We start from the raw sequence: 13,381 nt of genomic DNA, 5'->3' as shown, positions 1-13,381 counted from the left end.
GATTTCTGATCAGACGGGTGCAATAGCCGAGTGGTTAAAGCATGGGACTTTCAATCTGAGGGTCCTGGGTTCAAATCTTGGTAACGGCGCCTGATGGGTAAAGGGTGGAGATTTTTCCGATCTCCCAGGTCAACATATGTGCAGACCTGCTAGTGCCTGAAACCCCTTCGTGTGTGTATGCAAGCAGAAGATCAAATACGCACATAAGAGATTCTGTAATTCATGTCAGCGTTTGGTGAGTTATGGAAACGAGAACATACCCAGCATGCACACCCCCAAAAACGGAGTATGGCCTGCCTACATGGCAGGGTAAAAACGGTCATACATGTACACACGAGTGAACGTGTGAGTTGCAGCCCACGAATGCAGAAGAAGATTTCTGATCAAAGTGGATTTTTCTATAGAAATTAGTCAGGGGCAATCCTTTCGTTAAGGTGGGTTTTTATATGCACAAAGTGCATGTTGCACGTTGCATTGTATTGTATTGTTCTTTTGTCACAAGAGATTCCTATATTGAACTTTAGGTTGCTCTCCCCAGGTGGAGATGCACTCCTTGAGGATATATATATATATATATGTATTTGTATTTATTATTATTTTCTTATATGTGCAGTTGTCCCTCACAAGTTAACCTCACTTGTCTCATCATTTAAATCAACACAGTTCTTTGGCTCTGGCCAGCAGCTGTTTTTTTTAAATTTTATCATAATACATTTTCCTTAATTCCACCTCTCTCAAGTGTAGTCCTCACATACCTCAACCAAGCTTTGGTGCCCCCAGTAAGGTCTCTCCCCGATAAGTTGACACGAACACAGTGTTAAGTTCTGAGCTGTCCTCTCCTGCCCAACAGAGAGAGACAGTGTGCTGATTACTGGTTGACAAATCTGTAGACGGGCGCAATAGCCAAGTGGTTAAAGCGTTGGACTGTCAATCTGAGGGTCCCGGGTTCGAATCACGGTGACGGCGCCTGGTGGGTGAAGGGTGGAGATTTTTCCGATCTCCCAGGTCAACATATGTGCAGACCTGCTAGTGCCTGAACCCCCTTCGTGTATATATGCAAGCAGAAGATCAAATACGCACGTTAAAGATCCTGTAATCCATGTCAGCGTTCGGTGGGTTATGGAAACAAGAACATACCCAGCATGCACACCCCCGAAAACGGAGTATGGCTGCCTATATGGCGGGGTAAAATCGGTCATACACATAATAGTTCACTCGTGTACATACGAGTGAACGTGGGAGTTGCAGCCCACGAACGCAGAAGAAGAAGAAGACAAATCTGTAATGTTAACTGAGGTGTGAAAAAACACCAAGCTGGTGCTGGCCTACAGGAGAGTGGTACAGAGCAGTCGCTTTGGTTGTGTGTTGCATTCGAGCCGTGTGCAGGGTCTTGCCTTGGTCTGGATGTTGCGAAAAATCACCATGTCAACTCACTCGGGACGACAAGTTTTCTCCCTTGCTTTTCCCCACAGGCGGCCCATTTGTAAGGGTTTGGAAAAAAATGACAAAAAATACAAAATACTGTGTAAGAAAATGAAACTTTGAGAACTGGTTTATTACGTGTTAGTCTATTACATATAAAAACAAAAATCAAATTTCTCATCTTATTTTTAGTTTTGCAATATGTAGAAAATAATGCCAATTTTTCACCCTGAATCACCATACCCATGCTCGCTTCTGCATTAAATTTGCTTTCTTCTTCGTCATCATCCACCTCTTCAATGTCCGACCCTTCAGTTTGTAGCATTTCAAGTACTTCGGCAACCCCAAAACATTGCCGTCACCGCCTTGTTCGCATCACAACATTTTGAAAAGAGCCCGCTTTGCTGACAGGCTGGCACGCGAGCAGACGACCGGTCAGTGACTTCGTCAGCGTGTGTGCGAGACAGGCCACACATCATAGACTAACCAATCATACTGTTCGATTGTGGAGTGACCCAGAATAGCGCACTCTGCTTGGCTAATCACAAAATCACGTGTACAGCGCATGATGGAATTTTACTTTCGGAGAATGCTATTCCATTCCTTCGTCCGAAACCGAATACGTTTTGTGAAGGAATGCGCGAGCATTCCTTTGTCCGGAAAGAGTTAAAGCTGGTGAGGGAGGGTCAAACATTACCCTGGTCACTTTGATCTGGAATGCATGAAGCTCTGACTAAATTTGCTGCTCCGAACACTAGTTTACACCTGCTCACTCACGTGCACACACGAACCCACACATGCATCAATGATGACACAGTTGTTTTTGTTGCACAAAAGAATACAACTGCCCTGTTTTGATTGTTTGTTCATTCATTTCTTTCTTAGAAGATTTTTCTTGTTCATGGTAATGTAGCTCTGAATGGTTGGAATGACTTTGTGTGTGTGTGTGTGTGTGTGTTTGTGTGTGTGTGCTCCAGTTTAAACGTGTAGACCATGGGGCGGACATGACCACTGTGTGGGATCAGGTGATGGACAAGCTGTGGAATCTGTCCTCCCCTAACCTCTTCCTGGTCGTGACTGGTGGGGGAGAGGCAGGGTCTGAGAGAGTCAGGGTGGCCAGTAAGGTGCAAGCCCAGCTGAAGCGTGTGTTTGCCGTGGCTACCGTGACCACAGGTAAACGATGATGTGTTTGTTGTTGTGGCTGTGCAGTGCTGTTGATGATGTGGTGGTGTGATATATGTGGTATACTGTGGGTGTGTATTGTTACCATAATCTATGAAAGTGTATTTTACTGTGTTGTGTTTATTCTCTTGTTGCAACAGATTTTTTTTTTCCTCTGTGAAATTTTGGGCTGTTTTCCACTTGGGAGAGGGCATCACCACCATTTTTTTTGGTTTCTTTTTTTTGTTGTTCTTGTCTGCATGGTGTGATGTGATGTGATGTATGGCATGGCTTGGTGAAGGATGGTTCATGTTGTATAGCATGGTGTCATTTAGTGTGTTGCAGAGTGATATGTTGGTGTGATGTGGTAATGTGTTTGATGTAATGTGGTATGGTGTGGTGTGACTTTATGTGGCATTACATGATGTGTAGTATGATGGGTTTTTTTTCCATTTTTGATTTGATGTGGCATGGCTCAGTGTGCATGATATGTGGTGAAGTTTTGTCAGGTGTGGTGAGATGTGGTGCATGGTAGTGTGTGATGTGGTGTACTGTGATGTGGAATGATGTGATACTGTGATGTGGTGCAGTGTGATGTACTGTGAAAATGGATATGGTGTTTTGTGCTGTGATGGGATGAAGTACAAGCTTTGCATGATTTGTGGTGTGTTACGTCATGATGTACTGTAATATGATCTTGTGATAATTTTATGGTGAGCATGATACACTGTTTTGTGGTGTAGTGAGGCATGACATAATGTGGCATGTGTAGTGATACGGTGTGGCCTGCTGTTCGAAATGCAATGTGGTGTAGAGTGGCATGGTGTCTGGTGTGATGTGTGATGTACTTTGTGGCATGGTGTGATGCGTGGTGTACTGTGTTGCTGTGTGCCATGGTGTGATGTGTGGTGTACTGTGTTGCTGTGTGGCATATTGTGATGTGTGATGTCCTGTGTTGCTGTGTGGCATGGTGTGATGTACTGTGTTGCTGTGTGGCATGGTGTGATGTGTGATGTACTGTGTTGTTGTGTGGCATGGTGTGGTGTGTGGTGTACTGTGTGGCTGTGTGGCATAGTGTGATGTGTGGTGTACTGTGTGGCATGGTGTGATGTGTGATGTACTGTGTTGTTGTGTGGCATGGTGTTATGTGTGGTGTACTGTGTGGCTGTGTGGCATGGTGTGATGTGTGGTGTACTGTGTGGCATGGTGTGATGTGTGATGTACTGTGTTGCTATGTGGCATGGTGTGATGTGTGATGTACTGTGTTGTTGTGTGGCATGGTGTGATGTGTGGTGTACTGTGTGGCTGTGTGGCATAGTGTGATGTGTGATGTACTGTGTTGCTGTGTGGCATGGTGTGATGTGTGATGTACCTACTGTGTTGTTGTGTGGCATGGTGTGATGTGTGGTGTACTGTGTGGCATGGTGTGATGTGTGGTGTACTGTGTGGCTGTGTGGCATGGTGTGATGTGTGGTGTACTGTGTGGCTGTGTGGCATGGTGTGATGTGTGGTGTACTGTGTGGCATGGTGTGATGTGTGGTGTACTGTGTGGCATGGTGTGATGTGTGATGTACTGTGTTGCTGTGTGGCATGGTGTGATGTGTGGTGTACTGTGTGGCATGGTGTGATGTGTGATGTACTGTGTTGCTGTGTGGCATGGTGTGATGTGTGGTGTACTGTATGGCTGTGTGGCATAGTGTGATGTGTGATGTCCTGTGTTGCTGTGTGGCATGGTGTGATGTGTGATGTCCTGTGTTGCTGTGTGGCATGGTGTGATGTGTGATGTACTGTGTGGCTGTGTGGCATGGTGTGATGTGTGATGTACCTACTGTGTTGCTGTGTGCCATGGTGTGATGTGTGGTGTACTGTGTTGCTGTGTGCCATGGTGTGATGTGTGGTGTACTGTGTGGCTGTGTGGCATGGTGTGATGTGTGATGTACCTACTGTGTTGCTGTGTGGCATGGTGTGATGTGTGATGTACCTACTGTGTTGCTGTGTGGCATGGTGTGATGTGTGGTGTACTGTGTGGCTGTGTGGCATGGTGGTGCACAGTGTGGAGTGACCTGATGCACTGCTGCATGAAGTGGCCTGGTGTAATCGAGACAGGTTTTGGCATGATGCGTGATGTAGCACGGTGTATTGAAACACAGATTTTGGCATGATGAATGATGTGGCTTGCTATATTGAAACACAGGTTTTGGCATGATGAATGATGTGGTTGGTGTATTGAAACACAGGTTTTGGCATGATGAATGATGTGGCTTGCTATATTGAAACACAGGTTTTGGCATGATGTGTGATGTGGCATGGTGTATTGAAACACAGGTTTTGGCATGATGTGTGATGCAAGATGTGGCATGGTGTATCGAAACACAGGTTTTGGCATGAGAACATATGCAGTATGATGTAATGTGGTGTACTATGATTTGTAGTTTTGGCCTGGGGTGTACAGGTGTGTGGTTGTGAAGCAGTGTGGTGTGGTAGTGTGTGAAACGATGCACCGTGTCGGGGGTGTGGTGTGGTGAACATCTCTTCCATCATTTGTTGATGACTGTGCAAATAAGCTTAAAAAAAAAGAAAAAAAAAGAAAGGGATGAAGGAATGTAAAAGCTTAGCTGTTCAAAAGCAACCAAATGTCTTTGGAATCCTCTAGAACTGAATGGCTGTTTGTGTGTGAGTGAGGTGGGTGTATATATGTACATATGTATATATGTGCTAGTGATAGTATGTGTTTGAGTGAGTTTATATATTATATGTGGGTGAGTTGAATGAATGTGTTGAGTGAGTGTATGTGTGTATGTATGTGATTGAGTTGAGCCCATGTATATGTGTGAGTTTATGCGCGCGCGCGCGCGCGCGTGTGTGTGTGTGTGTGTGTGTGTGTGTGTTTGGTTGAATGTATAATTGTGAGTGAGCTGAGTGGATGTTACTGTGTGAGTTAGTGCATGTGTGAGTGGGTGTGTACATGTGTGCTGAAAACCCCGTGCTTCACACATGAACTGTGACAAGGACATACGCGCATGCATGTGTGGCTGTGCAAGGGTGTGAGTGAGAGTGCATGTACGCATGTGAGTTGAGCGTATGTATGTGTGTGAGTTGAGGGTATGCGTGTGTTTGTGTTTAGTTGAGTGTATGTTCCTGTGTGAGGAGTGTGTGTATGAAAACACATTGCCTCACGCACAAATTATATCAAGGATGTATGTGCATGCATGTGTTCGTGTTCAGTTGAGTGTATGTATGAAAACCCATTGCCTCACGCATGAACTATCACAAGGATGAATGTGCATGCCTGTGTTTGTGTTCAGTTGAGTGTATGCTGGTGTGTGAGGAGTGTGTGTATGAAAACACATTGCCTCACGCACAAATTATATCAAGGATGTATGTGCATGCATGTGTGACTGTGTACAGGTGCCTGGCTGGCCACGGAGGGCCTGGCCGGCTGGCTAAGCAGCCTGGTAGGGGAGGCAGTTCAAGAGCAGAAGGAGAGGATCTGCCGACTGGACTACCAACCCGTCATCCTGGGCGTTGCGCCCTGGGCCAGGGTGGAGAACAGCCAGGCACTGTCGGAGGCTGCGGTATGTGTTGTGTCAGTCCGCCTGTCTGACTGTCCGACTCTTTCTTTCAGGGTACGTTCTGTCTCGCGGTTCATCTGTCTTGTCTGCAGAAAATGTTCTGTGTGTCCTGTCAAGGTATATTCCCACGGCTTGTCTGTCCTGGGTCCACCTGTTGGCCTCCAGGTATGTTTTCTGTCTGTCTGTGTCCATTGTCTGTCTGTCTTCAGGGTACTTTCTCTCAGTCCGTCTGTCTCCTGGGTCAGTTCTTTCTGTCCATCTGTCTCCAGGGTCAGTTCTTTCTGTCCGCCTGTCTCCAGGGTCAGTTCTTTCTGTCTCCAGGGTCAGTTCTTTCTGTCTGTCTGTCTCCAGGGTCAGTTCTTTCTGTCTCCAGGGTCAGTTCTGTCTGTCCGTCTGTCTCCAGGGTCAGTTCTTTCTGTCCATCTGTCTCCAGGGTCAGTTCTTTCTGTCTCCAGGGTCAGTTCTGTCTGTCCGTCTGTCTCCAGGGTCAGTTCTGTCTGTCTCCAGAGTCAGTTCTTTCTGTCTCCAGGGTCAGTTCTTTCTGTAAGGGTCAGTTCTGTCTGTCCTTTTGTCTCCAGGGTCAGTTCTTTCTGTCTCCAGGGTCAGTTCTTTCTGTAAGGGTCAGTTCTGTCTGTCCGTCTGTCTCCAGGGTCAGTTCTTTCTGTCTCCAGAGTCAGTTCTTTCTGTCTCCAGAGTCAGTTCTTTCTGTCTCCAGGGTCAGTTCTGTCTGTCCGCCTGTCTCCAGGGTCAGTTCTTTCTGTCTCCAGAGTCAGTTCTTTCTGTAAGGGTCAGTTCTTTCTGTAAGGGTCAGTTCTGTCTGTCCTTCTGTCTCCAGGGTCAGTTCTTTCTGTCTCCAGGGTCAGTTCTTTCTGTAAGGGTCAGTTCTGTCTGTCCTTTTGTCTCCAGGGTCAGTTCTTTCTGTCTCCAGGGTCAGTTATGTCTGTCTCCAGAGTCAGTTCTTTCTGTCTCCAGGGTCAGTTATGTCTGTCCGCCTGTCTCCAGAGTCAGTTCTTTCTGTCTCCAGAGTCAGTTCTTTCTGTAAGGGTCAGTTCTGTCTGTCCATCTGTCTCCAGGGTCAGTTCTGTCTGTCTGTCTCCAGGGTCAGTTCTTTCTGTCTCCAGGGTCAGTTCTTTCTGTAAGGGTCAGTTCTGTCTGTCCGTCTGTCTCCAGGGTCAGTTCTTTCTGTCTCCAGAGTCAGTTCTTCCTGTAAGGGTCAGTTCTGTCTGTCTGTCTGTCTCCAGGGTCAGTTCTTTCTGTAAGGGTCAGTTCTGTCTGTCCATCTGTCTCCAGGGTCAGTTCTGTCTGTCCGTCTGTCTCCAGGGTCAGTTCTTTCTGTCTCCAGGGTCAGTTCTTTCTGTAAGGGTCAGTTCTTTCTGTCTCCAGGGTCAGTTCTTTCTGTAAGGGTCAGTTCTGTCTGTCCGTCTGTCTCCAGGGTCAGTTCTGTCTGTCTGTCTGTCTCCAGGGTAAGATCTTTCTGTCTGTCTGTTTTCAAGGTAAGTTTAATCTGTTCACTTTTCTGCCACAAGACAACACAGGCAAGGGATTTTACAACAAAATCAAATCCACCACATGATTTATTAGTATATGTGTATTCAAAGCATTTGACAGAGATTGGTAGATTGATTTGCTTTCATGAACAGTTTGGAGTGTTTAACATTTTTAATATGTCAGGACTTCTGTGTCAGTGAAAGCTGGCAGTGTGCAAGTCAGTGCTGTGCACTTGTGATGTCTGCTGTGTGGAGTGTTGGCCTAGAGGTAAAGCGTCCGCCTAGGAAGTGAGAGAATCTGAGTGCATTGGTTTGAATCACGGTACAGTCACCAATATTTTCTCCCCCTCCACTAGACCTTGAGTGGTGGTCTGGCCGCTTGTCATTCGGATGAGACGATAAACCGAGGTCCCATGTGCAGCATGCACTTAGTGCATGTAAAAGAACCCATGGCAACAAAAGGGTTGTTCCTGGCAAAATTCTGTAGAAAAATCTACTTCTATAGGAAAAACAAATAAAACTGCATGCAGGAAAAAATACAAAAAAATGGGTGGCGCTCTCAGTGTAGTGACACGCTCTCCCTGGGGAGAGCAGCCTGAATTTCACACAGAGAAATCTGTTGTGATGAAAAAGAGAAAAACAATACAATACAGTATGGTCAGTTGTCATGTAGATGGCAGTGAGCAGTATGCTTGGCTGTATGTGTATTGTAGGCTACAAAGTAAGTGCAGGCTATATGAGGCAGTCATTGCAGTGTATTGTCACCTCCAGAACATATTCCCACCCTCATTCAGTTTATATTCTGGATAAAGTTTCATCTTGATTGACTTCTCAGTTTGAAGAAATTCTCATCCTGAGTAAATGTTCATCTCAAAGAATTATTGTTGAAGAACTAATTCCTATCCTGAATACTTTCTGATACACATTGCGAATAAATTCTTCTCCTGAATATGTGTGTCCTGCATGAATTTGCAGGCACATTATGATTATGTATTCAGAGGCTTACACAGTAATATAAAGAAGTCCCAGACCAAATTCTGGTAATTGTGTCTGTAACACTATTGTATATTTCTCACAATATATGCCTGTGTGTTTCACAGTGTGTGAGCGCACACACCGCACACCCACAGCACAGGCATGCACTGTGCTCAAAACCACATGCACACAGACACACATTCATAACTCATTCACTCATTCATTCCCTCGACCGCTGGGGTCGTTGGGGGGACATGAGGAAGATGTCATAGCTCGCCACATCGTTCTGTTGGCAGCTGTCGTGAGGAGATCTGGCATCGTCATTTTGGTCCGTTCCTTGACGTTGTCAGACCAGCTTTTTTTCTGCCGCCCCCGTCTGTGCCCTCCCTCTACAGTCCCTTGCAGGATGGTTTTGGAGAGGGTGTTATGTCGTATGACGTGACCAAACCATGCCATCTTCCGTCGTTTGACTGTCACCAGCAGTGGTTCTTGGGGCCCAACAAGGTTGCTGACCAGGTTCCGCACATAGTCATTGGTCTTGTGCTCCTTGTAGGAGATGTGTAGTAGTCTCCTCAAGCACTTGGTTTCGAATGCTTGGATTCTTCTTTCTGTTTCTGCCATCAGTGTCCATGTCTCACATCCATATAAGAGGATGGAGACCACCAGTGACTTGTAGAGCAGGAATTTTGTGTGGAATCTGATGTTACTCTTCCATACCCTGTTCATTCATAAACACATTCACAGAAAACTACCACTTCTATGTCTTTTTCCCTCTCAGGTGCATGTGGTGAGTTTATGTATGTGCATCTGTGTGCTCACTCACTCATTTCTTCACACACACAGGCGTCCCCAGTGCCTGTCCACTACACCGCTGCCCACACACAAGCAAAATGCAGCCAGCTGAGTGAGCCTAGCCGTGTTCCACTGGACCACAACCACACCCACTTTCTCCTGGTCGATGATGGCATGGGAGGGCAAAGGGGGTTGGAGCCTGTGAGACAGTTCCAGATTGCTCTGAGAGAGAAACTTCATGCCAACACCAAAACAACAGCAAGTGAGTGTGTATGCATGAGGACTTTTGACATTTGAAAGTGTTGCTTACAGTCCAGTCGACTGCTCAGGGCCCTATCAGGAATGCCCAAATAAATACAGATTTCAACCATTATACCACATCACACACACACAGAACCCTGAAAAACAACACATGACATATTTTCTTAACCGTTAAGCTCCACTAAGTTTATCATGCCAAAGTTACAAACAGTTGTAAAGAAAAACAAAAAGCCCCACAGAAATACATAAAAGGGCTATACAAATACATATGACACAGAGAATTGAATAACAAACTTTTAACATACACTTGGAGGAGACCAGCCCCTTTATAACAAAGACATCTTGACCATTTTCAATACCACTGCCTAATAGCCAGAGCAAAACCGCACTGATAGTACATAACAGACTACGGAAAGAGAGTGAAAAAAAGTCAAGGCTTGGAGCGGGAGACATGGGATGTGGGAGAGGCAGAACCACCACACTGACATGTTCCTAGGTTGTAGAATTGATTTGATTTGATATGATACAGATACTTACATAGTGCCTATCCTCAGTCGGAGACCAAGCTCTAAGCACTTTACAAACTCAGGGTCATTTGTACAACAGGCTGCCTACCTGGGTAGAGCCGACTGACGGCTGCCATTGGGTGCTCATCATTCGTTTCCTGTGTCATTCAATCAGATTTCAGGCACTCACACATACACACTCACACAGACATGTAACATTTTACGTGTATGACCGTTTTGTTTATTTACCCCACCATGTAGGCAGCCATAATCCATTTTTGGGGGTGTGCATGCTGGGTATGTTCTTGTTTCCATAACCCATTGCACGCACACATGGATTACAGGATTTTTACCTTGCGTATTTGATCTTCTGTGTGCATATACACACAAATTGTATAATAATGGCTAAAAACGAAACTGATCATACTGATATCACAGGCCCCTTCATGATCTTCACAGCAATCATCATTATCATCATCATTTTCGTTGTCGATGTCGTCATTGTTCTCTCCAGAGAGAAGAAGGGGGAAATGATTAAAAAAGAGATGAAGAAGGATGAGGAAGACGAGGAAGAGGAGGGGTAGGAAGGGGTTCTTGAAGGTGTAAGCGGTAATGAGGAGTGGCCGCCTGGTGGTAATGCGTCCACCTTGAAAGCCAGAGAATCTGAGCATAGGGGATCGAATCTCCCAGTCGCCAGTATTTTTGCCCCCTCCACTAGTGGTCTGGATGCTGTTCAGTGTTCAGACTGATTGATAAACTGAGGTTCCAAGTATAGCACGCACATAGCACACGGAAAAGAACCCATGGAAGGGTTGTCCCTGGCAAAATTCTGTATAGAATCCACATTGAAAGGGGAACCAATACACTTGGAGGCAGATGAAGGGAAACAAGGGGGTGGTGCTGCACTGTGGCAATGCGCTCTCCCCTTGGAGAGCAGCCTGAATTTCACACAGACAAAGCTGTTGTGACAAAAAGTAATAATAAGATACAATACAATACAGTACAGTACAGTACAGTAAAATACAATACAATACAGTACAGTACAGTACAGTACAGTACAGTACAGTAAAGTACAATACAATACAGTACAGTACAGTACAGTACAGTACAGTACAGTAAAGTACAATACAGTACAATGCAATGCAATACAATACAATGCAATAAGTTGGGTTGCTGTTGTTTTTCCATAAGGTGAATTCTGGATACAAATGTGGATCACAGTGCTTGGCAGCAGATGTTCTCATGTGCATGCACACACACACACACACACACACACACACACACACACACACTGATAAACTGAGGTTCCAAGTATAGCACGCACATAGCACACGGAAAAGAACCCATGGAAGGGTTGCCCCTGGCAAAATTCTGTATAGAATCCACATTGAAAGGGGAACAAATACACTTGGAGGCAGATGAAGGGAAACAAGGGGGTGGTGCTGCACTGTGGCAATGCGCTCTCCCCTTGGAGAGCAGCCTGAATTTCACACAGACAAAGCTGTTGTGACAAAAAGTAATAATAAGATACAGTACAATACAGTACGGTACAGTACAGTACAGTAAAATACAATACAATACTATACAGTACAATACAGTACAATACAATACAGTACAGTACAGCACAGTAAAGTACAATACAATACAGTACAATGCAATGCAATGCAGTGCAATATGATACAATGCAATAAGCTGGGTTGTTGTTGTTTTTCCATAAGGTGAATTCTGGATACAAATGTGGATCACAGTGCTTGGCAGCAGATGTTCTCATATGCATGCACACACACACACACAATCACTGAGAGAGAGAGAGAGAGAGAGAGAGAGAGAGAGAGAGAGAGAGAGAGAGAGAGATCTCTCTTGCTTGCAGGTACAAAAAGAGAAAAAAAGAGTTAAGAGTGGCATTTGAATGGTCAGATTAGTGAATGTGTTTGTATGATATGTGTTTTTGTTGCATGCTAAAATACTTGTCTCTTTCTGTTTTCCTTGTTTTGTTCAAACTTACAAAAAGAAAGAAAACTGAAAAAAAGGTACTGTACCTCTCCGGTCATCCTGGCTTTTTGAGCCTTATGATAGTGAGGTGTCAGTTCTGTGTGTGTGTGTGTGTGTGTGTGTGTGTGTGTGTGTGAAAATAATTCCGTTTGTTGATTCTCTCTCTCTCTCTATCTTTCACTCTCACTTTCTCTCTGGTGCAGAAGGTGGTGGAATGCCCAAGATGCTTATCTGCCAACACAGTGTTTGTGAGGGTTCAGGTTCGATTCTTGCTCTTGCCCTTTCTCTCTAGTTTGACTGGAAAATCAAACTGAGCGGCTTGTCACTCCGATGAGACCCGTGTGCAGCATGCACTTGGCGCGTTGAAAGAGAACCCATGGCAACGAGAGTGTTGTCCTCTGGCAAAATTCTGTGAAAAAAATCCACTCTTGACAGGGACACAAACATGTATCACTCACTCACTCATTCCCTCGACCGCTGGGGTCGTTGGGGGGACATGAGGAAGATGCCATAGCTCGCTCTGTTGGCAGCTGTCGTGAGGAGATCTGGCATCGTCATTTTGGTCCATTCCTAGACGGACCAGCTCTTTCTCTGCCGCCCCCGTCTGTGCCCTCCCTCTACAGTCCCTTGCAGGATGGTTTTGGAGAGGGTGTTATGTCGTATGACGTGACCAAACCATGTCATCTTCCGTCGTTTGACCGTCGCCAGCAGTGGTTCTTGGGGCCCAACAAGGTTGCTGACCAGGTTCCGCACATAGTCATTGGTCTTGTGCTCCTTGCAGGAGATGTGTAGTTGTCTCCTCAAGCACTTGGTTTCGAATACAAACATGTATGCATGCACTCAAAGCCTAAGTGTGTTAGGTTATGCTGCTGGCCAGGCATCTGCCTTGTGTAGTAGTATATGGATTTGTCCAAATGCAGTGACGCCTTCTTGAGAAACTGAAAACTGATCTCGCTCTCTTGCTGTCTCTTGACGGTCCCTTAGTTTCAGTTTCAGTAGCTCAAGGAGGCGTCACTGCGTTCGGACAAATCCATATGCACTACACCACATCTGCCAAGCAGATGCCTGACCAGCAGCGTAACCCAACGCGCTTAGTCAGGCCTTGAAAAAAAAAAAAAAAAAAAAACATACATAAAAAAGAACTACTACTACCACTAATAATATGTATAAGGCACAGAAACTTGGTGAAGGCAACTATAAACACAAACACACA

General features: G+C 45.4%; 1 protein-coding gene across 1 annotated transcript in view; it reads left to right on the top strand.

The window, feature by feature from the left end:
* Nucleotides 1–13,381, top strand: part of LOC143290199 (transient receptor potential cation channel subfamily M member 2-like) — a 66,809-nt gene that overhangs the window by 990 nt on the left and 52,438 nt on the right. The window contains exons 2-4 of the mRNA XM_076599519.1: nt 2,400–2,595; nt 5,992–6,158; nt 9,461–9,671. Coding sequence (XP_076455634.1) covers nt 2,427–2,595; nt 5,992–6,158; nt 9,461–9,671 — 547 coding nt within the window. The 5' untranslated portion in view covers nt 2,400–2,426. The remainder of the gene's footprint in view (nt 1–2,399; nt 2,596–5,991; nt 6,159–9,460; nt 9,672–13,381) is intronic.

This window comes from Babylonia areolata, chromosome 15 (assembly GCF_041734735.1).
Source record: "Babylonia areolata isolate BAREFJ2019XMU chromosome 15, ASM4173473v1, whole genome shotgun sequence".
In the NCBI taxonomy this organism is placed as follows: domain Eukaryota; kingdom Metazoa; phylum Mollusca; class Gastropoda; order Neogastropoda; family Buccinidae; genus Babylonia; species Babylonia areolata.
Note: the sequence above shows the minus strand (reverse complement) of the source record. Positions and strands in the feature narration are given on the sequence as shown.